General features: G+C 41.3%; 1 protein-coding gene across 2 annotated transcripts in view; it reads right to left on the bottom strand.

The window, feature by feature from the left end:
• Window positions 1-25,934, bottom strand: part of SHISA7 (shisa family member 7) — a 318,580-nt gene that overhangs the window by 161,719 nt on the left and 130,927 nt on the right. For both annotated transcript variants that reach the window (XM_063436001.1, XM_063436002.1), the window contains exons 2-3: window positions 18,705-19,480; window positions 11,650-11,804 (exon numbers count right to left, since the gene is read on the bottom strand). In XM_063436001.1, the coding sequence (XP_063292071.1) occupies window positions 11,650-11,804; window positions 18,705-19,258 (709 nt within the window). In that variant the 5' untranslated portion in view covers window positions 19,259-19,480. The remainder of the gene's footprint in view (window positions 1-11,649; window positions 11,805-18,704; window positions 19,481-25,934) is intronic.

Here is a 25,934-nt window from a genome sequence, read left to right as displayed (position 1 = left end):
AAGGAAGGCAGATGTGATTCTAATATAAAAAAAATATTCAAAATTCTTGCCTGAAAATTATACACCTGTGAGCTTAACTTCTGTGGCTGGGAAAGTATTTGAAAGGTTATTAAGGGTTATATTCAGGAATTAATTGAGAATAACGTGGCTATCAGCAAAAATCTGCATGGTTTTATGAAACATAGGCCATGGCAAACTAACTTAATTGCATTCTACAAAAAAGTAAGCAGAAATATAGATCATATCCTATGTTAGTACAAATCATTGTCGGGAAATCTATTCACAAACAGGACTATGCATAGGACACACGGTCATGTGTGTAGATTGGAAGAAAGGAGATTTAGTCTACGGCAAAGGAAAGGTTTTTTTATCGTAAGAACAATAAGGATGTGCATTTCTCTGCCAGAAGAAATGGTTTTATCAGAGACTGTACACATGTTTAACCAGATGCATACTGTAGCGGAGCTCCATGAACCCCGGCTGGGTACTTCTCCCAAGGACCACTTCCTAGCTAGAAACGGGGGAATACCTCAGCGCTTCTGCCTCTGTCGCCGTGGCTTGACTGGGGTCTTCCTGGAGCCTCTACGTCCTGGAACAGGATAGGGGATTAGCTCTATTCCCTCTCAGGGACTGGACGGCATACAGTCCTGGGAGCTCTAGTCCTTACAAGGACATTCCCCACTGAATCTTTCATGAGCTGGAACAAGGTGCTGAATAGTTATTACCCTTTCACTTCCCAGTAACTAGACGACACATAGTTCTGGGAGTACAACTGCTTTTAATGGGCCAAACTCTGCCTTTTATGCACAGACCCCAGATGGGGTCTCTACACAATACAATGCAAGCCCCTACCAGGAATCTCATGGTCTGGGAGATAATTAAGTTAAAGACAGGTAAGCTAATTATCTCCCAGGAACAGAGAGCCCAACACAAAACACAACAACATAAAAGTACACCAAAACATCATTAAAACATTTAATAACCACACATATTATACATCCCCAAATAGCCCTGCTCTGAGCACGCAAGTTGTCCAAATAGCTCTCAGATCCATGCAGTGTAGGGGAAACGCCACCATGTTAAAGTTCTGACGGGCCGCACACGTGGTCCTATGCCCAAAATAGTTCCAAAGAGTTTGGTGCTTTTGCCGGTCAACATTCGAGAGCTCCTGCAGCTGAAATATGGGGTGCTCCTTCTGGCTCTCAGGTAGCGCTGTTCCCCTTAGTCCCAGGAACCTTACCATCAAAAAGCACTCTCCTGGCGGGTTGCAAAGTGGTTCAAACCCCGGACACACTGGTAACACTGTTACACTGCCCACTCACGCACACAGCCCCACAATGTCACACTGCTCCCTCACCTACACTGTCCCATAATATCACATGGCCTCACAATGTCACACTGCCCCCTCACCCACACAGCCCCACAATGTAACACTGCCTCCTCACCCACACTGCCCACATAGCACAATCACCCACACAGCCCCACACCGTCACACTGCCCAACAATGTTACACTGCCCACTCACCCACACAGTCCCACAATGTTACACTGCTACCTCAACCACACTGCCCCCTCACCTACACTGCCCCCACAATTTCACATGGCCTCACAATGTCACACTGGCCCCTCACCCACACAGCCCCACAATGTAACACTGCCTCCTCACCCACACTGCCTCCTCACCCACACTTCACAATCACCCACACAGCCCCACACCGTCACATTGCACCCTCACCCACACTGTCACACTTCCCCCTCACCCACACAGTCCCACAATATCGCACTGCCCCACAATGTCTCACACTGCCTCCTCACCCACAATGTCACACTGCCCCACACAGAAGACATCACTGAGGTGGTAAATAATCTGAAATAGGCACATGTATTGAAGAGTATTTAATTGTGGGAAGAGACAAAGGGAGATGTAAGGGAGAACAAAGGTAATTTTAGAACTTTTTGTGGCTAAGTGTAGAGGATAGATAGATAAACAATCAGACAGACAAATGTACCTTTTTAGTGTATTTTAAATATATTTTTGTGTAGCAATAAAACATTGCAACACTACAGAGAGAAATACATTTAATTTACAATCTTCCTCATACTGCCTTGCTTTCTATATTTAAAACGTGACAGACGCTGTGTACCCTAATACGTTACTGTGGAAACTAAAGCATTTCCCAGAATGCATTACAACATTTGCTGCATTTTGCTATTTTTGTCTTTGTTTATTTATACTAAGATTCTGCCTTAATCTTCTTTTGATGTGGTTGGCTGTTTTGAACTGTGTTCCGGTTGACTACAATTGCCAGTTTACTCATTAGCATAACGCAGTCCGCTACTCATTATATTTTGAGAGGAATTAAGTGAACAGATTTGAATTAGGCAGTCATCAGTGATACTACCATGTAACATGGTCCAGCTACCTAGTAAAGTGTCTCTATAAAAGCTCTGTTGGCAAGCATGATTTTGGCTTCTGTAACATTGATTGTAAACATATCAAAATTCAACAAGAATACATTTTATTTAATACACATTTAAAGGATCACTATAGTGTCAGAAAAACAAAGCGGTTTTCCCGACACTATAGTGCCCTGAGGGTGCCCCCACCCTCAGGGTCCCCCTCCCGTGGCACTTTAAACCCCTTCAGCAGCTTACCTTATTCCAGCGCCGGGCTCAGTCGGCGCTGATGACCTCTCCTCCCCCCCCCCCCCCCGACGTCCACTCCCTCTGCCGGCGTCAGCGGAGCCGAATGCGCATGCACGGCAAGTGCCGCACGCGCATTCAAGCTGTCAATAGGCAAGCATTTTTAAATGTAAATGGATAGTACTGGTATACCTAATGTAATACCCAGGGGAGAGGGAGTCCGACTAACAATAGGTCGCTCAAAAACTGGAAAAATAGGGATTCACTAAAACCTATACAAAAATGGAACACTCTGCTATAGTATGCAGAAACCAGGAGCTAACCTATGATACTGGCTGAGTGTGGTAAACGGTAAGGGACTGCAAATATAAAAATGTGGACTATGCCTTTAAGGTATGAGAAATATGTGCTGTGCCTTTAAATCTCACATAATGTGCGTGGCAGGTCTGTTGGTAAGAGAGAAAATAAAACAGAAAGAGAGTCCAATAAATCGCAGAAAGAATGGAGAAAGAGAGATGAAAAAATAGGAGGAAGAAGGATAAAGAGAAAGAAAAAGTGAAATGAAATAGAGTATAGAAAATAAAAATAAGTAATGGAAATAAATAGGTGAATAGTGGGTAACGCAGCCGATGATATGTGCAGTGCAGATAACTCTATCCCTAATGGGGTATAGGGTAGTTGGTATCTGCTCCAAATATTATACTTTGTATATATCAAAGATCTGGTTCAAATTATAATAGCAATACAGTATGTGGAACTGGATGCTAAGGTGGTTATCTATTTAAAAAAAAAAAATTTCAACATTGTGTCACATTTATTGTCCTATTAATTTTATTAGTATTGTTTTATTATGAGGTAGCCATTCATTCATTTATATACCCTCAGATCCATTCCTAGTCTATTCAATCCATCATATTTTATTCTATTCATTCTACTATCGTATTCCTCCTGTACCATTTTTTGTACATTGAGTAATTATATATTGTAACAATATTAAGTTATTAATCACATCACCTTGTATACCTGTATAACTATTAAGTATCAATAATTATATTGTTTAATTGCCAATTTGGTTCGGATTCCCATACAATTGTGTTATAATTTATATTTTTATACATATCATATATGAAATTTATGTGAGGTTTATGTACTGCATGCAGACCGATGAATCCTGTAAATCCTTACAATAATGAGAATGTAATGTATGATTATAAGTTTTTATTAGCAATTACAAGCATGTATATTTAAGCAACTAGATAGCAATGGTCCACATCCCGTCTCTGAAGAAGTAGGGCACCCTCCTACGAAACGCGTTAGACAAGCACAGCAATCTACCAGGACTGAGTTCCAGTGCGCAGAGCGCTTACCAGCAGAGAACAGTATTCACACAGGACCTTTTGTGTATTTGCCGAGTGGAGCCGTTTACAGAGCACGTCCCCTGGAGTGAGATCCTTATCGGGACGCACACCGAAAAGCCCGCCGTCCTCACCGGCAGCAGGATTTCTGAAGCTCATCGGCCAAAGTCAATCCACATCAATCCCAGCCAAATCCAAGGGTTCCTGCACTTTTCTGAACCTCATTAGACTGGTAACCACTGCATGAACTGTTCCTGCATTATATTATTACATATTTTTATATTTTTATAATTTTACCAAAAAACTGGTTTATGTTATTTACATCCAGTTTGTACCATTGCTTTCCATATCGAGTGATACTTTTTTAAATAGATAACCACCTTAGCATCCAGTTCCACATACTGTATTGCTATTATAATTTGAACCAGATCTTTGATATATACAAAGTATAATATTTGGAGCAGATACCAACTACCCTATACCCCATTAGGGATAGAGTTATCTGCACTGCACATATCATCGGCTGCGTTACCCACTATTCACCTATTTATTTCCATTACTTATTTTTATTTTCTATACTCTATTTCATTTCACTTTTTCTTTCTCTTTATCCTTCTTCCTCCTATTTTTTCATCTCTCTTTCTCCATTCTTTCTGCGATTTATTGGACTCTCTTTCTGTTTTATTTTCTCTCTTACCAACAGACCTGCCACGCACATTATGTGAGATTTAAAGGCACAGCACATATTTCTCATACCTTAAAGGCATAGTCCACATTTTTATATTTGCAGTCCCTTACCGTTTACCACACTCAGCCAGTATCATAGGTTAGCTCCTGGTTTCTGCATACTATAGCAGAGTGTTCCATTTTTGTATAGGTTTTAGTGAATCCCTATTTTTCCAGTTTTTGAGCGACCTATTGTTAGTCGGACTCCCTCTCCCCTGGGTATTACATTAGGTATACCAGTACTATCCATTTACATTTAAAAATGCTTGCCTATTGACAGCTTGAATGCGCGTGCGGCACTTGCCGTGCATGCGCATTCGGCTCCTGGTTTCTGCATACTATAGCAGAGTGTTCCAAGCATTTTTAAATGCTTTCCTATGGAGGCTCTGCGCGATGGAGGCATAATCTGCCTTCAGCGTTGCAGATGCGCCTCTAGTGGCTGTCCGGAAGACAGCCACTAGAGCCTGGCTTAACCCTGCAATGTATTCTCTGAAACTGCTGTGTTTGCATCTGCAGGGTTAAAACCTGAGGGAACTGGCACCCAGACCACTTCATTAAGCTGAAGTGGTCTGGGTGACTATAGTGTCCCTTTAATGTAATACATGACAAATATGATAATTGCTGAACTTCTCAAGCCTGGCTCTCATGTTTATATGACTTTTTAAATACAATTTTTAAATGGGAACATATTCTTAGTTCTTAAGGTGACAGTTCTACGCTGCATTTACATATTAATTAGAATAACACCATGTGCTTAAAGTAAAGAGCATACATATACCAATCTTTTATAATGAAGAAACAAAGGGTAACCTGATGTTAATATAGTTAAGATGATCTGTATAAAATCGTGTAAAGAAATGAAAAGTATAAAGTATAAGTCACCAGTGAAAATGTCACTATTTCATCATAGACGGATTTATTTATTAGGTATTAATATGTTTATTGGGTTTTAAGATTAATATAAAAGTACATGCAATAAAGAGCTTCATCTCAATTTACTTGAAAATTACCCCTGTAATGTGCAGGGTGTAAGGTTATAGAGCCCATAGTAATACATCAAGCACATATTTAACAGATTTGCCCGTTTGAGTGAAGATGTTGGGAGCATCAACTCAGGAGTAGCTGTACTGCAGGAAGCTGTTCCTTCTAACAGCCGTGGGAACAGCAACTCTAGTACGGGTGGGATTGAGAGTGTAAGGAAAGCTAGAAAGGTTGTGGTGGTATGGTACTCTATTATTAAGAGAGTAGATAGGGTAATTGACTTTATATTGGACTTTAATTCCATTTTTACTTTTATCTTTACAATATATACTACATGTTTTTATTTGTTATCAATAAATTTTCATTTTATTTTTATACGCTATTCCAATCAAGTCATTGAAGCCTTTAAAAAGTCTTCACTGGGGAAGTGCCATCCCCAGAAAAGTGGCACTCTGCTAATTACCCTCAGAGCCAGGCATTGAAGGCTCTGAAAATGGTGAGTGTAGTACTTACCAACAGGAGATTTATCTGAATTTGTACAATATCCCACATTGGTTGCTTCTCTCTTTTTTTGTAGTTCTCTCTTTTTTTGTATTTCTTTTGGAGGAAACATCATAGAGTGAGTGGTGTGTTGCTGCCCTAAAAGCAAAGAGGTCCATTTTACGGAGCCAATATTATATAGGCTCCATAACATGTGAGTGGTTCTAGTTATTTAGCTACTATTCTCAAGACCATCTACGCTATATATTTTTTTCTTTGTTCTTTTTCTTTTCATATGTACCTTCAGGTTTGTTATTATACAATATTTATGGGGTAAGTCAACCCCTGCACAAGTTGTGTTTTTTAATCACTTATTTATTTATAAGCGCTCCACTAATTGGTATATAGTTTTATACCATATTTTGTGTTTTTGTTTAATCTGCTTCTCTGATTGTCTCAACAGGACAGTTTGCTTTCTCCTGGGTGGTCCTTTGCTTTCTCCAGGTCTAGCATGATGCGGACAGAGTGGATAGATGGTCCATATTGGTACCAATGACAATGTCAGAGGAAAATGGAAGGTGAGTTCAAAGTGAGTGAGTTCAGGGATCTAGGAAGTAAGCTAAAGAAAAGGAACCCTAAGGTAGTATTTTCAGAAAGTAGAAAGGCAGCGGGACATTAGAGAGGTCAATGCGTGGCTTAAGTCTCGGTGCAGGAAGGAGGTTTTTGGGACTGGGCTAATTTTGCGCTTGGGTACAACCTTTATAGCCATGATGGATTGCACATAAACGGAAGAGAGTCTGCTGTGCTGGGGGATAGAATAGCTAAAAGGTTGGAGGAGATTTTAAACTAGTGGTATGGGGGAAGGGCATTGCAATCTAGAAATCGACAAAATTTAGATAAGACATTGAAATAAGACAGAAAGGAGATGGGCTTTATGTAGTGGTAGGGTATGCTTTTTTATGTCAACCATGAGCTAAGGTCAAATATTAAGCTTTTGAGTGTGATGAGAAAAATTTGGAAGCTTTATGGGTAGATATCTGCTTGGGGCAAAAGAAGGGACATCTTATTGGGTGGGATATGTTATGAACCATCTAATGTTAATATTAACAAGGAAGAACAACTGTTAGAGCAAACTGGGAAAGCTGCCCATCTGGGTAACACATTAATTATTGGAGATTCTAATTACCTGGACATAAATTGGGATAGTTCAACAAGGGGAATATGGCCACCCGCAAGTTCTCTCGAACTGACTCAGTTAGAGCCTCCAGCCGGTCCCGCAGCTCCAGGGCATAGGGATACCTGCCTCTCCCATGTCTCCCTCCCAATGTTCTCGGACAAGGTCCAGGGGCCTCGAACTCTCTGCCCATACTATTGTTCAAAGGAGGAAATTCTGGTGGACTCCCTGTAGGCGAACAATACATGGGGGAGAAACTTTTCCCAGTTTTGACAGGAATCTGTGAAGGTTCGTAGCATCTGTTTGTGGGTGCCATTATACCGCTCACAGAGTCCGTTTATCTGGGGATGATAGGGGAAGCTCATTTTCCATGGCTATCCATTCATAGATCCTTGTAGGGACGCTGTATCTCCCTGTAGCGACCCTGCTCTGAACTCACAAGCTTTCTGTGCCTCTGTTGCTTGAGCCATGATCTGCACTATGATGTCCTGCGATGGATTGTGCCCCACGATGCTGAGCCTCCATTTTACATCCCTTTGAAAATCAGTCTCCTCAGCACTGTCCATTGCGGTGTTACTGGTTCGGTTGCTCTCTATGAGTTCGACGATTAGTGTGTCTTTCGGCTTGTTGCTGGCCACTCTCCCTCGAGTTTCCAGTAAATTTTTCAGTGTGGTTCACTTGATGAGTTCATACTGTTGGGCCATTCACTGTATCTTTCGGTTCGGGACATCCATTCGGGAGACAAATCCTGCCACTTGTCCTGCCACTTGTAACAGATCCCCTATACTCTGACTGAGTATATGCGTTGTAATTCTCCCGAGTCCCAAAGTAAAGCAGTGATTATAGCTCTGGTATACCCAAACATCAGCCAAGACTTGATGAAGGGTACAAGGAGAATGTTTTATTATGGTTCAGGAGTTCAGAAATTAAATGTCAAATAGTTCACCTTAAGATTGCGGGTTTTTGTAGTTAATGAGCCAGGGGGTGGTGGTGTTCGGTAGATTGTAGCTGCTTAACTGGGATAATGTACTTGTGTTTGCGGAAACTTATAACACTAACTAGGAGGTAAATGTCTTGAGAACAGGATAAAAAGTGAGTTTGTCACAGGAAGGTAAGGAGATTATGACATTTTTGATTAAATTATGTACAAAATATTTTATTCTGTAGTGATTTTTTTTAAAGAATAAAATGGGAAGTATGGGGGGGGGCGTGGCTAACAGCCGAGAGTAATGAACGCTTGATCCCTAGCTCCGGCAAACAGGGTCGACAATCTACTACAATCCGACAGACTGGGACAACCCTAGCAAACCTAAAAGCACTATGGTGAAACAGAAGAACAAAAAGAACGCCAGCAAAGGCGGAAAAAAATTATTTCTTTGGGAGTAAATCCCAATCTGAATACGAAAAAAATCGGGCCTTCACACAAGATGGCAGGCACTGGCTCCGATGGCCTCGACTTTCCCGCTCTCGGGGAGACTGAGCCAGACCCAAACAGGCTCACAAAAAGCCACCTTCAAATGGCACTAGATGCTTTATCGCAAAAACTAATTACATCATGGCAACACTCGATGGACTCCTTGAGGAAGGATGTCCAGGAACTCGGTAAGCGCACCTCCCATGTGGAGACTAAGATAGAGACTTTTGCCTTTGCACACAATGACCTGGCCACACATGTAGAACATTTGGAGAGGTCAAATTAACAGACCTAGAAGACAGAGCCCGTAGGAATAATTTGCGCCTATGGGGCATACCCGAAACAATCTTACCTTACCGCCGGAAATCTTACCGGCAGACATGTTACTCATCGATAGAATACACCGGCTACCACATCCAAGATTCCTCCTAGACACTGCTCCAAGAGATGTATTGCTACGTGCCCACTATTACCACATCAAAGAGCATGTTCTTCGAGCAAGCTGGAACAAGGGGAAACCTTGCAGATTATCCCGGCGTCAAGCTGTTTGCGGACCTCTCGGCCTTCACCTTACACAGGAGAAAGGACTTCTCCCAGGTTGTAGCCCAGCTGAGAGTGCATGGACTGAGATTCCGCTGGGGATTCCCTACCAAAATGCTGGTAACTAAAGATGGCACAACACAAGTCATTTCATCACCAGATGAGGGACTTTGCAAGCTGCACTCCTGGTGGCTTGCAGACAAAATCTCAGAGGCCAACTCATCACCAACAAACCGCCTGCCACTGGAGGAGAGAAGCCCGTTAAGGACTGCAAGTATACTTGTGCACACACACCCTGCTATGCGCACATGATAGACTGACTTTGCCCACATTTTCTTTTATTTTAATTCCTCATAATTTTCTATTTGTTTTTTTAAGTGCTATATCTCTTAAGTTATGTTTTACGTAGCTTAATGGTTATATTGCTCATGGCATACAACCTTCACCTAGTACACTACACTAGCAAGAACCTAAGCAGGCATGATCACGCCCGGAGGTAATAAACCCCTGAGGGGACACCTCAAGGATACTCTCTCCCCCCCAGATACCAAAGACAAACCTGACAAAACAAAAAACAACCTGACGTGACAGTGACAGCAACTGAAATGACTGCTGCTTGCCACCAAATACCCACCACCCTATACCACCGCTTTCTCAAAACGTGGGAAGTAAACTTGGGTCACATAGTTCTAGGGGACAAAACTACGTGGGAAGAGACACATGCACCAAATAGGAATGGACAATGGTATACAGCCATGTTAACTCCCCCCTTTACAACTATGCTGTTGTACAGTACGATACAATTGTCCTTAAAAGGTCAACCTGCCTAAGTCCCCGACTTAGCATACTAACGACGAGCTGAAGAAGCTAGGCCCCCACACTTTTGGGGAAACCAAGAGTCGCATAGCGCCTATCCCTCCTCCTACAATGGCCCTACACGCCACCCAGACCAGCCAGAATCTTTATACCTATCAGTACTAAGTATGATACATTAGTATTCACGCCTTCGAGAAGGGGATAAGGGAGATTGCAACTATATGACTTATATATGCAAGGTGCAAAGAGAATATCAAAATTTAAACATACAATGCCCTTGCAATGACGTATAAACCGGAAAACTGCCGTTTACAAGGTTTAAGTTCATAACTGCACATATATGCATTCTATGTATGGAACTATGTTGTATGGTAATAGGTCTGTAAATACGCTTTAGGGAACCCAGTCTAAACACCTAACTTGGAGTCGAGCCCTTAACATGAATGCACATTCAACCCTCGGGGACACTTTATAAGCCATACAATAACCATTACGGCAACCACCTCCCCTTGGCTCACTACGTTGCAACACCACCACGGGAGGGAGACATCCATCATAGGAGTTAAGTGCACATCCCACATGCATTAGACAAGGGGTTACCCAATCTCAAATACTTCCTCACCAACACATAGACTAGCGAGTCCGCTCCCTAGACAACATATATCAGATCCTGATAAAATCTTGACCTTCTAGGTATAGCCAGCTATTAACAACAGAAGCCTGTACGTCTCCCTCGAGGGGACTATAAGATGCACAGAGAATACTGAAATTCACTACTGGCATGACAGACCCTATATCACACAGCACAACGAGTGGTAAACAAGTAACAAGCCTGAGATAACAGGTCCACCTAAAGGCCACTATGTGAGACAACCCCGGCATGGCAAGCACTCTAATGAATGGTATAGGGGAACACAAATTATAAGTTACATGAAAGGATATGTCCTGCTATGGTCTGCAAACTACACACCTACAGCAGGTTCACCTCCCACACAGCACGCGCAAACAGCTCCTAAACCAGCTAGAAACTAGTAATGATCCCTACCGAAAAATGACATCCCACACCGCCCCATCAAGTTAACACGACACCACAAGACCCGTAGTCACCACAAGGAGACTGAAAGTTTGCACCCCCATGGTACCAAAGATGGGTACCATACCTCCCAAGTGGAGGCTTTGTAAATATTTTGTTTTAGTTTTCCCCAAGTTCTGTTCCCCCTCCCCCCCTCCTTCTCCCGAACCTCCCAGAACCAAATCACTAAAGAGACCCTGCCTGACTCTACCCACTCACAGGAGCAAACTACGGGGAAAAACCAGGCACTTTTAAATTGGGAAGTGTTTGAGTTCTGAAAATATACTATACATTAGTACTTATATGCGTATAATAAGTAACACATATTTTCAGATTGAAAGATTTTTGGATTATACGTTTTCAAGCAAGTTATAATATATTGGCACCAGTTCTAATTAGCATGCATGTTAGTAGCAATAATGTTTTTTTTATCATCTTAGCTTACTCACCATGGTTGCTTTTTGAAGATTTCACTGGGTTGTAAGTGTTTTTTGGTGGACGTGATGGCCCATTATCATGTGTTCCTGAATTTAGAGTTGTGCTATTATTTCTTTCCCCGTGGCTCCCTTGAACTGACTGGTGTCTTAGAATATCCACAAGGGCTCTGAAATGGTGATAATAACATAACATTTTTACAGAATACAAGTGTAAATGTTCTATATGTAAAGTATCAAGAAGGACCTTTTATTTTTTATTTTTTGGAATGTTGCTTTCTGTAAAAGGAGAAGACACAGTAGAGAGCATTCTCTTAATGCTAGTCTTTGAAGCCTATGAAGATGTTACACTTTTCTATAGGGAAGATATGGCACCAGAGAAAAAGACACTAAATGAGCATTCAGAAATTGAAATATATTACATTTTATATAACAGTGTGGCTGGGCACCCGGTATCACTTTGGCTGGAGGTAGGAGTGCAAAAGTTTTAATTTTTTCTTATATATATGTACATATATTATTATATATTACATATATATACACACACACAGAATTTGTGTTTGAATGTAAGCTTGTTTTTGTATGGAATATGTGTGTGAATTTTGGTGTATGAATGCATGTGTGAATTTGTGTTGTGTATACACTTCCACACACACTGATACACATACACTGACACACATGCAAATTCACAGATACACACTGACACAGAGATAAACACATGCATATATACCCACACAGACACTCAAGCATTGACACAGAATACACACACAGACACAGATACAAAAGATACACATACAAAGATGCACACAGAGACATTCTGACACACATACTGAAACAGACATGCACACACATAGACACACACAGACATTCATACTGACACACAGACACATCCTAACATACAGACAGAGAGACACACATGCATAAGGACATATAGACACACACATACATACATACATACTGACATACAAACACACATACATACTGACATACATACAGTCTGTATGTATGTCAGAATGTATGTTTATGTCTGTATGATACAGACACACGCATACATACATACTGAGATACATACATATAGACACATACATTCTGACATACATGCATACAGACACACACACATACATACATACAGACTAACATATAGACACACACACATACACACACACATACATACTGACACACACACAAACACCGACACACACATACATACTGACATACACATACATACTAAGCAGCACAAGAAATTCTCCAGGCACTCAAGGTGTTAAAGCCGCAGGCAGTTTTGCTTCTTTTGTTCTATTAAAACTGCCTGTGGCTTTAACACCTTGAGTTCCTGGAGAATTTCTTGCTGCTTTGTCGTTGTGGGATTGCTGGTATGACCCCGGAGCACCGGGTGGGACACACATACATACTGACACACACATACATATGCATACTGACACACAGATACATACAGACATATACATGCTGACACACACATACTTACATACATATACACACACATACATACTGACATACACGCATACATACTGACACACACACATACATACTGGCACACATACATAAATACATACACACATACATACTGACACACACACACACACACACACATACATATTGATGCACACATATACATACTGACATGGACACACATACATATATAAACAATGATACACACACATGCAGCTCATTTTTCAGCCACCCTCCTGTTTTTTATCTTTTCGTTGCAGAAGGGTAGCTAGGGCTGATGGGAGCCGGTGTAGCTCTCCCTCTTCACGGCCTCTGATCTGTATCTGCTCCCTTCCGTGTGAAGTGAGCGCACTAGTTGCAGTTAATTTTTTTCTCCCAGCACTAGTTGCAGCTGTCATTTTTAAAAGGGCTCTGTCGCCCTATTACACGGCCACAGCGCGGACTGTGTGCATGGGCTACCCAATGGACCCCATCAGCATGCAGGCCCCGGTGTAGCTGCACCGGCAGCTGTTCTGCCACTACATATGGGGCCTGAATGGCCAGGCTGCCTCATGGTGGCCTTGCCTCTGTTGTGCCAGTTTAAAGGGACACTATAGTGACCAGAACAACTACAGATTATTGTATTTCTTTTGGCTTTTTGCAGTAAACACTGTCTTTTTAAAGAAAATACAGTTTTTAAATTACAGCCTAGGGATACCTCCACTGGCCACTCCTCAGATGGCTACTAGAGGTGCTTCCTGAGGTAGTGTTGCACAGTGTGCAGCACTGATATTCAGTGTTTCTACTCTCTGCATTGAGACATTGAAAGTTACTCATAGAGATGCATTGATTAAATACATCTCTAAGAGAAGATGCTGATTGACCAGGGCTTTGTTTGACTCGTCCTGGCTTTGCCACTGTTTTGCCTCCTCAACACTTCTAATGATGTCAGCCAAGCAGACAGAACAGGGGCAGAGCTAGCAGCAGCAAGTTAGAATAAAAGTAAGATGTTACTATATTTAAGTGGAGGCTAGGGGGGCATACAATAGTATTCCTTTAAAGGTATTTGAGCCAAGAGATTTGATGATAGTATTAATATATAAGATATATATATATAAGATTACAGGGGACTGGGCATTTTTTGACCTTTCATATGTTAGTAAGAGGATCTGGTGAACATTTGTAGGGGCTATCATGAGTCCAAAACTGCCCCACCTAATTTTCACACAGAGGGAAGCTATAGTGCCCAGAAAATTTGTTTTCCTTTAATTGACTTTACTTTGCTAATCGTATGTCCCAAAATTTGGAAATAAAAATCTAGGAGGTGATATGGCATGCCAAGAAATAGGCTAAAAAGGGGATTGAGTACACTCCACAGGAGCCTTGAAACAAACTTGGTCTGGTGGAACACAAGCTCCTAATCAGGACTGTACTGCGAAATTCAGAACGAAAGTGAAATTCTAACCCCGTTGAAAATAAATATGTATTTTGAACTGGAGCTCTTTTGATTAAAATTATATAAATTAACCTCAGAATTCACTTGAGACCCAAAACCCTTATTTAAAACAAATATTAAAATAAGTGTTTTGACAGTATTCTAATCTTGTCAGGGCCGGATTAACATAGGAGCTGATGGAGCTGCAGCTCCAGGCCCAAGCACATGGAATAGGCCCATTTAAAAAAAAAAAATCTTTTTTTTTTTTTTTTTTTTTACACACACTACTCTTTGGTTTGCCACCTGACTGGTATTTTAAGGCACAGCCGGTACTTGAGGCTGCCTGGCCGTGATGGTTTTGCAGTAATACCGGCAATACAAATGCAAATATTTTTCTCAGTATAAACGGAGATTACTCTGCACGCCCAGCATGGGTCATTAGGGGCCACTGTGTATGGAGAGAGGCAGGGATAGGAAGTTACAGCATCTCCCTGCCTCTCTCTACTCACTGATCTGCGGGGGAGCAGCTACACCGCCAGAGAGTCCAGACAGCAGCTCCCAGCCTGCAGAAACAGACTACTGCTCAGGTATGTGAAGGATGGGGGGAAAGGCAGCAGGGATACATTGGGACACTGAGACACTAGTGGACACATGGGGACACTAGGGGACGTGGGGACACTGAGACACTTGGGGACCCTGGGAAACAGGATGCTGAGACACATGGGGACGCTGTGAGAGATAGGGAGACACGGAGACACTAGGAACACAGTGTCTCCATGTCTCCCAGTGTCCACATGTCTCCCAGCCAGTGTCCCTAGTGTCTCATTGTCCCCTAGTCTCTCAGTGTCCCCATGTCTCCCAGTGTCCACATGTCTCCCAGTCAGTGCCTCAGTGTCCCCATGTCTCCCAGCCAGTGTCTCTAGTGTCTCAGTGTCCCCATGTCTGTGACCCCATTTCACCCAGTGTCCCCAAATGTCTCAGTGTCCACATTTCTCCCAGTGTCTCCATGTCTGTATCCACAAGTGCCCCATCTCTCCCAGTGTCCCCAAATGTCTCAGTGCCCCCATGTCTCCCAGTGTCCCCAAGTGTCTCAGGGTCCCCAGGTCTCACTGTGTCCCCATGTCTCTCAGAGTCCCCTAGTATCCTAGTGACATGGGACACACTGAGACATGGGGACACTGAGAGAAATGGTGACACAGACACTGGGAGACTAGGGGACTGGGCGACATGGGGACACTGACACTGTGATACATAGGGACACTGATGCCAGGCTGCCCTTCCAATTTCTTTGGACAGACATGCCCCCTTTTTGGGCATGTTTGCCCCTTTTGGCAGTTCTGGTCACGTGATTCGTGTCAGTGGCCCACCCTTTTACCCCGCCCATTGACTTCCTGCTTCACTGGACACTGCTGTTAGGGGGTATGGATTTACTTGAAAGATGAAAGCATAAATTAGATAAAGAGATTAGCGTAGAGTATGTGTTTTCTTATAGCTGCATCCTTTGAGTTTACCTCCAACACCAACTCCATCAGATACATGACGCTTGAGAGGTATGACCATTTTAGTGTTTCTGGTTGATAAGATTCTGTAATTAGGCCCCATCATAATTGTCAGCACCAGGCCCACTGGGCTCTTAATCTGGCCCTGAATCTTGTCATCAATATGGTACTGGTGTCTAATGAGCCCAGATTTCTGAGAGCACAAGTTTGTAGTAGGGCATTATTGTAACTAACACAAATATTTAGCTTTGTTTATTTTAATATTGGGTACACCATGTCTAAAGAATGCATTATATTCTTTTAAACAAGAGCTAATTGGGTTCTCTAGTACATATGGTTGCAGAGATATGGGCATTTATATAAAATGCCCAGTCTACATCTAGAAAAGAATTGTTGATAAACATCCCATTGCACTTCCTTGAACTGCGTGTGCCATGATTGCATAGTTGACAACCCCAGGCCACTTTTAACAGAGAAAGGAACGTTGATCCTCCTCACTCTTACAAGCCATTTGCAGCATGAGGATTAAAGGGTAGGACACACTAAATCAACTGTTGGTAATTGCATTATTTGGCAGTTTTTCCCCAGGCATGAAGCCATTTACTGATTTCTTTGGGCATCACCACAGATGTTGCTCCTGGGGTTTGTTGCCAAGAAGACACATTAAGTTATATTATGGTTTTTTTTGTTGTTGTTTGTTTTGTTTAAAGCAGCAGCTCTATATAGCATTTACAAACAATGCTACCATAACCTGGGGCATCCCTTTACATTCAAAGTTTTTTTTTATTTTTCATATTTTGTCATCTTCTGTTTGTATTACTTTGTCTGTTCAGCAGCATCTAGTTTGATTTGGTATAACTATTATAATGAACTAAGAATAACGTAATTAAAGTTTGGAAAGTCATGACACTAAATATTCAACATAAAGTGCTTGTTTTTTTCTGTAATGGACATTTTGCTTAATACATTTGCTAAAACTGCATTTGTAAAATTAAAAAAACACACACACACACACACACACACACACACACACACACATATATATATATATATATATATATATATATATATATAGTCGGGCAATATAGCCGTAAAACAGAAACCTAGCGTATTATAACCATAACAAAAATAAGTTCACACCATTCGGTTTTGGAGTGCCGGAACCGACAAAGCAGTAGGCCTGTAATAAAAGTGGGCCCACCTTAGAGGATGCTATGAATAGAGGGAGTGGTGGGAGGGGTGACTCGTCAGACCAGCAACGGTAAGGTTAGAGAGGATATATATAAAAAGGTAGTAATGGCAGCACTCACGGTCTTTAGTAAAATTCTTCTTTATTAGGCAAGGTTAAAACATGTTTGATCCTGATGAAAGTCCCATGTGGGACTGAAACGTTGATCCTATGTTTTAACCTTGCCTAATAAAGAAGAATTTTACTGAAGACCGTGAGTGCTGCCATCACTACCTTTTTTGGATATTAAAGTCCCAGGCTAAGCACCCGGCAAGTGTACACATTTATACTCATAGCCTGAGTGCAAGGACTTCCTATTATATATTTTCATACATATAAGCAAATATGAAACATGTTAACTTACCATTTATTATACCAATCACTGATGTTGCGTAATTCAGATAAATATAAGACAGAAGTTTGGAGCAAATACTTACATTTTGTTAATTTATTGCATGTGGTATGCTGATAATAGCTGGCATTCTAGGTTGTGCATATATTTAGCATACTGCTAAATTTATACATTACACAAAAACTGAAAAGACCACTGACGGTGACATCACTGCTTGGGGTGTTGTGGCCTGTGGGTGCAGAAAAGCTAAGTTATACTTAACTGATGTTGTCCCCCGCTGACATTGCCATCATTGAACTTTATCTCATGTCTATTCATCTTCAAGAAGCTCATATCTGTGCTGTACTTTTCCACGTGATCAAGCTCCACCTTTTGTCCAGTTTTGTCAGGTTAGGGATTTATCATAAGTCAAAGTAGTCTGTAATTTGTCTTATGATACATTTTTTATAGTGAACGTGGAAAAGTGGATTTTCAGTGAAATTTCAACACAGTCTTTATGAGCATTTCATAAAGATTTTATCCTGATGAAATACTAAATTTTTGTTTTTGCTTGACAGAGCTACTTTAAGCGTCTTTTTTATGCAAAAATTACCATTCTGTGAAATAATATTTTCTACCGCAGTGTGAACTAATTGTATTTTGATATAGCATATGGGAAATATTTTCTCTACCAATACCAATATTGTATACTATAGTTTTATTTTTGTCAAATTGTGGTAAAATGTGGTGGATTGTGCATGAATAGGTAATTCTGTTTTGTTTAGAAATGTATGTGAAGACGAGCGATATAATTTTAGTTGTCATGGTTTTTGTGTACTAGTTTGCCTTGATACTATAAAATGAATGCATGACATTTTTAGTCTGAATAATAATTTTGTTGAACATGGAGTGAGCAAGCAAATTCCATTTGGAATGGCTACTTGGGAGACTAATCAAGGTTTAATGGTTGATAAAAGTACCTGTGAATGTTTTGGACTTTAATCAGTAATGCATTTGTTATGCTCTCAAAGCAGCAAGGTATTTTATCACTAATTTAATGTAATATAAATCTTACACCTGCTGTGTCAGAGTAAATTAAATTTCTAGGCTTTAGCCTTCTTAGCTCACCTGGGCACATTAATCTCTCTCCCCCGTGGGCGCCGTGAGGCCTTGTTGAAGGCAATTTTAACTCCGATGCCCACGGCTAGGGTGAAACTAATGACACCACAGATGACATAGACGGTGCTATTGGTTTGATCTGCATGTCCGTTATTGTTCAACTTGCTGTTAGCACTGGTAGTGGTAGGCTGGGTGACACGTGCCCAAAATGGGCTGTTATAGTTTGTGCAGCTGTCCTGGTCCAAGCGCTTGTGATGATGCTCACAACAGAAGCGATAGTGGCATGTGCCACAACAGTATCGATATGTACCTGTGGTACAGTTAAAACTGGCATCATACTGCCCCATCACATCATAGTATCCATAGCACATGTCGGGTGCAGCCTGGCTTTTTCCTGAAGAGGCATTCTGAGCCTGTGGGCGCTTGATGTGGGCAAGCAGCATTGGCAAAGACTGTGTTTGGTTAGTTTGCCATTGGCCCTGTACAGCTCCAAAATTGAGTGACGAGTGCACACTGAGTGCATCTAAAGTTACACTGAATAACACCATCAACAGATGATACATGATAGTCCAGAACTATGATAAATTATGAAAGTAGCAAATATATTTTCTTTTTGATGAATGGATGGATGAATCTGTTGTAGTTGTTTGGTATTGGTGCTTTTGTCACCTCCCAGTTGCTGTTGTCGTCCAATGAAGAACTCCGTAGATTCTTATTTTTTTGCTTTTTTAACAATTATAAAAATGTTGTCTTCATCACAAAAACATGGTGGCTCCAAACAAAACCTAAAGAAAGAAATAACATTATTAAAAGAGTCAATGGTATAATTTATTAGTGTTATACATATTTATATACAGAAAGAGTGGGATAGCGAGGGCAAAGGCTGATACTTAAATTTTAAAATCAATCATCAAATAAACAAATAATAATGCCAATAAGGAATTAATCTGGTCCTATGGATTATGAATGTCTTTATAACCTCTCAATTATATTGTTTTCTCTTAATATATGTTGCAATATTATGCATCCTTGACATGGCTTGATTGATTTTTTTCAGCATTAAGGTTAAACTCAGGACTAGGTTTTCTTTAATCTTAGAGAAGCACGTTACATGTATGTACATGTTACACCTAGTATCTACTCTTGCTTTACTTCATTCATTTGGCCATCTACCATTAATGACATGGCAGAATAGCCAAGTGATTATTTTTCCACAACACCTCAATAGGTAACTTTTTGATCTCTATCAAAAAGTGGATGTACAGCAAGAATATTGTGACCATATCTTGAAAAATCCAATAAAATATTTCAATCAAGCCTTCTTTATTTCATTTATTCTCAAAATATTTGCTGACCGATACTGATATAATATGCCAACAATAGCATTATTCAGTAATTCATCTTCCCAAAGATGTTAATTAAAATCAAATTCTTTATTGCATAATTTCAGGATTAAAAAATATATACATACAGCCTTCAGTTTAATTGACTCCCGCACAGTCTCTGATTAAATGTCACAACGGTTGTATCCCAAGACTTTTATTATTATTTTTACTTATTCCTATATTTTTTTTTGTGGGGAGGGGGTTGTTTTTGTTTACTTTTTTTTGTAAATTCTCTATTTAAAGAGTTTAATAAATAAATACATCTGTAAAAGAATTGAGTGTGCAAACAGATAAACCACAGAAGCATTAGTACATATATTTGAACATACTTTGTGTTTCAAAAATGAAAATGTTGAAAACAAAGAGAGGAAGAGTGAAAATAAAACTTCAAAAAGGGGTAAAAGAGGATAGAGGGAAAATCCTACTGTGGATTCACTTATCCAATCAATGTAAAGTGAGCTGTCCCAGCCATGGAGTTTTAACTTAAGCTTAATAAATTTGAGTATAATGCTATGAAATGATTTTACATTGAAAAAGCATACCCTTAGGATTCTATACTTTTCAGAACTGTTGATGTTTTACTCTGAATCTGAATATCTTTTTGTGGACTTAATTTTACATAATATAAATACTATTTGAAGTGGGCAATGCAAAGGTTAGTTTCTATATTACATTCTTTATTTGTATTGTTGGCGTTTGATCTAAGTGTTTCAACTGCTGTTGTTTTATTTACTTCTTATTAACTTCTTTAAATGTGTAATTATTGTCATATCCATTCAACTTTTTTTTTACCTATGCTATATCAAGGTTTCTTTTTTTTTAGATGTTTGCCCTCCTTACTACTATTATTGTTATAACTGTAAGTAGGAACATATTTTGAGATGGTGGCTAGTGACCTCTAACTACCATGGATAGGTTATGACCACATTTATTTCCTGTGCTCCAGGAAACAGAGAATCTCCGGGGCTGTGGTGTTGGGCACAATTCTAGGGACCCAAGTGACTGGACATCTCCAGGGCTACGGTATTTTTGCAGAAATAAAAGACTCAGGAGACTTGACATCTATAGCCAGTGAGTTAAAGGATGGAGTAAGGCCACTGCCGTGTTATTGAGGTGCAAGAAAAGTGCATTTCAGTGCCATATAGGACAGAAACGTATTGCACTTCTTCAGTTAATAGGAACTTTGTGATTTTGTAGTTGCTACAGTAATTACCAGATTTAACAAATTTTATAACGTAAAGTCATGATTTTATTAAGGACACAGAGGCGAGTAGTACGCTTAATCTCTTGCTTTATTGCTCATCAGCAAAGAAAGGATACTGTACTATTCATAGAAAAAATAAAACATGCATCCTTAAAGGGTTAATAGCATAATAAGACATTAAATAAGAATGATCCTTGCACTATAAACTCCCATGCGACCCTAAGCCACTCTTTCTTTATGATGTTGATGAACATCTCAATGCAAATGTGAAGAAGAAAGAGCAACTCCGTGGGCGGATGACCCAGAACTCAGTGGAAGATGAGATCCTCTGTTAGAACACAAAAGGAACTAATGCAAAACAGTGCCAAATCCGGTTAGGAGGCTGAAAGGAACAGAGAAACAAACTGGAAAAATATATTTCTGGACATCAAAATACATCCATAATCAGGGCCGTCTTTAATTTTCATTGGACCCTGGGCAAACATTTACTTGGGCCCCCCTGACTACATATAGATACACACAAATACACTACTCGATACACATGCAGATACACACTGACCGCATATAGATACACACAAGAACATACAGATACACACAGACACTGACACACACAGACACACACACACAGATACAAACACTGACATACATGCAGATACAAAGGTACACACACTGACTACATATAGATACACCGACACACACACTGACACACATACAGACACACAGATACACAACCTGACACACATGCAGATATACAGATACAAACAATGACACATACAGATACACAGACAAACGGACAACATACAGATACAGAGACACATTCTGACAGACGTACTGACACAGACAGCCATACTGAAACACATATACACAAAGACATACTGAACCACACAGACACTGACGGACTCACACGCACAGACATACAGATACACTGACAGACATTCTGGCACATATACACACACAGACAGATGGACATACTGAAACACACAGACACACACACATACTGACATTGACACTCACAAACAGCCATACTGAAACACACATACACACAGACACTGAGAGACAAACACACATACAGACATTTTGACACTCACAGGCAGACATACAGAACCACACGGACACTGACAGACTCACACATAGACATTCTGTCACACATACACACAGACAGACATACTGAAACACACATACACACAGACACACACACACATACAGACATTGACACTCACAAACCGACATACTGAAACACACATACACACAGACACTGAGAGACAAACACACATACAGACATTTTGATACTCACAGACAGCCATACTGAAACACACATACATACTGAACCACACAGACACTGACAGACTCACACACACAGACATTCTGGCACACATACAGACATGCACACATACATATATACTAACACACTGACACACACACACACTGACACACACACATACACATGCAAAATTTTATAACCACCCTCCAGTTACTTACCTTTTCCTGGAGGGTGGCTTCCCTTGGGTCCAGATGGCTGGCTGGGGTGGCTGGGAGTTAAGCTCTCACTCTCTCCCGGCCTGGCCCCCTCCTGAACAGCTCCTTCCTCCGCGCGGCTCCGGTTTCTGTGGTAGCAAGTGACGCGCGGCTGTCACTTCCTCCCAGTGCTGCCGAAAACCAAGGGCCCGGTCGCGCTGTTAAAGCGCCACAGTGCCCGACCGGGCCCCTGCTGACACGGGCCCACCGGGTGGCCCTTAGTGCATGGGCCACCCGATGAGCCCCCATACTTTGCGGGCAGAGGGCAAATGGAGCAGCTGTCTTGGGCCCCCCAGCAGGGACAGGGCACGGGGCAGCTGCCCCGTTTGCCCCACGTTAAAGACGGCCCTGTCCATAATACATTACTAAGCATAATAACATATCCAAATGTAAACAGAATAGTATCCTACTAGAACCTTTCAATAAGTGAATACACAGTAGTATCATAAAGATAGTATAAAACCATAATAAAAAACATATGAGGGAGGGTGCAACATAACTGTATCGGGTGGGATAATACTTACCTCCGTGTCCTTAATAAAATCATGACTTTACATAAGATTAGTAAGATCGGGTAATTTTATTAAAGGACATGGAGGCTCATATTATGCTAGCTCAAAGAAACGACCATTTTAGAAAAATGAGATACTGGATGAAAATAAAATTATCGAAAAGTAGATTCATAAGACCAATCAGCAGCCCAGAGAAGGTCTTCTAATCTGCATCCCTTGGAGAAACTTTAAACTCCATGGCTCCCCTGACAGAGTGTGCCCCTTACTCTGACGTGTCGATGCCAGCCGATGTCATAATCCATTTAACCCAATGAGACAATGTGACTGCAGAAATCCATCCAATCAGAGTGCTCTGTGTCATTTTACACAGCGTGGGAAAATTCCAAAGAACTTTCCCACACTGTGTAAAATGACACAGAGCACTGTGATTGGATGGATTTCGAGTCATCCAATCAGAGTGCTCTGTGTCATTTTACACAGCGTGGGGAAATGAACTTTTCCACGCTGTGTAAAATGACACAGAGCACTGTGATTGGATGGATTTCAAGCCACCCAATCAGAGTGTTCTGTGTCATTTTACACAGCGTGGTAAAATTCCAAAGAACTTTCCCACGCTGTGTAAAATGACACAGAGCGCTGTGATTGGATGGATTTCAAGCCACCCAATCAGAGTGCTCTGTGTCATTTTACACAGCGTGGGGAAATGAACTTTTCCACGCTGTGTAAAATGACACAGAGCACTGTGATTGGATGGATTTCAAGCCACCCAATCAGAGTGTTCTGTGTCATTTTACACAGCGTGGTAAAATTCCAAAGAACTTTCCCACACTGTGTAAAATGACACAGAGCACTGTGATTGGATGGCTTGAAATCCATCCAGTCACAGTGCTCTGTGTCATTTTACACAGCGTGGGAAAATTAACTTTATTTTATTTTCAAGTTCGACGGGTATGATGGCTTTTTATTTGGCCTTTTTGGGGGCTGAAAAATGAAGATTTTAGAAAAAAGAAGACGTCGAATGGTAAGTTGAATTTTACTTTACAGGGTAGTAATTTTATTCCCCCCTCACTATTTTTTAGGGTGAGGGGGGGTAGGTAGGGGCTTTTTTATTTGGGTGGGGGAGGTGGGTTACAAGGGGCTTGGGGACTGCCTAGTCACCTTTGATGGGGGGGGTTTCATTTAGGGCCCCCACCCGCCGCTCAGGGGTGGGGGCCGGGGGAGGACAGTAGGTCCCCCCCCTCTTATTGTAACTTAGGGCCCCCACCCACCACGCAGGGGTGGGGGGCAGGGGGAGGACAGTAGGTTCCCCCCATTATTCTTTTATAGGGCCCCCACCCGCAGCTCAGGGGTGGGGGCCGGGGGGAGGACAGTAGGTCCCCCCTTATTGTAACTTAGGGCACCCACAGCTCAGGGGTGGGGACCAGGGGAGGACAATAGCCCCCCCTCATTATCCTTTAGGGTAATAGGGTTTTTTTGTTTCTTTTTACAGTGAGCAGCCATAGGCCATAGGCTGCTCACTGCTTACTAGACATGCCCCTACTCGCGGTATAGCGAGTAGGGGCAGATCATTTACTAATACTAAGTAATTTTTACTTAGTATTAGTAAATGTGGCTGAAAGACCAATTTAGGTCTTTCAGCCTTTTAGTAGATAGCTCCCTGATACCGTGGGAATTAAGGAGTTATCTACTAAGCTGCTGCAAGATGCAGCCACAGCAATGAATAGGATCGGAGTTTCATTCATTAGAATGAAATTCCGATCCGAACAAAGTCCCGAATTGCGTTCTAACACGAATGGAGAAACTGTTAGAACGCAATTCGGCAGTTTTGCCTGCGTCCTGTCTAAGTGACAGGAAACATCAAGGGAACAGATAGGAAAGCAAAGGATCATGGGAAAATTGCTGTGACCACCGGAAACGAAGCACACTTTGCTCCTCCGCTGGTCACCGCTGGTCACTGCGTCGGAAACCTCCAAAGGAGAAATAGTCCCTACTTATGTTTTAAAGAAAACTAGAGCAGATAGGAAGAAAAGAAGAACAGATCCTGAGAGAGGGAGAGAAGAGGAATTTTTGGGGGAAAGGTAAGTTCGGCATGACAGTGACGCTTTAAACAGGCTTAAGCTTACGTCATAGTGAATATGTTATATTAAGCAGTGCGTGAGTATATAAATCTACATACTGAGAACCAGTGTGAGGCTATCTATGTCTGAGGTGGTTAACTATGATTGGCACTGGCATGTTTGTTAGTCTGGCATGAATAAAAGTAGCATGTTTCAACTATATTAGTAGTTAGACTAGTTTGCACTAAAACATGGAAGACTGACAGTGGGCGATACATTCGACTAAAAAAGGCCTGATGAGGGGGACGTAACAGGGATTAAACTGATAAGAATAGTACTACTTAACACACCACTCCTATCTGGTGGCACATTAGATTGCACACACAGTGCCCCGAATTTGAAGTAGGAGGACCGACCAAGCATCTTTTTCCATCTCCCGGTTCCTAAAATCGATGCCATATACACGTCCCCTGATAGGGGACGTAACAGGGATTAAACTGATAGGAATAGTACTACTTAACACACCTTATAATAACGCAGAGAGAGGCAATGCAGAGAGAGGAGTC

The sequence above is a fragment of the Pelobates fuscus genome, chromosome 11 (assembly GCF_036172605.1).
Source record: "Pelobates fuscus isolate aPelFus1 chromosome 11, aPelFus1.pri, whole genome shotgun sequence".
NCBI classification, from domain to species: Eukaryota; Metazoa; Chordata; class Amphibia; order Anura; family Pelobatidae; genus Pelobates; species Pelobates fuscus.
This window is presented reverse-complemented; position numbering and strand designations above follow the sequence as displayed.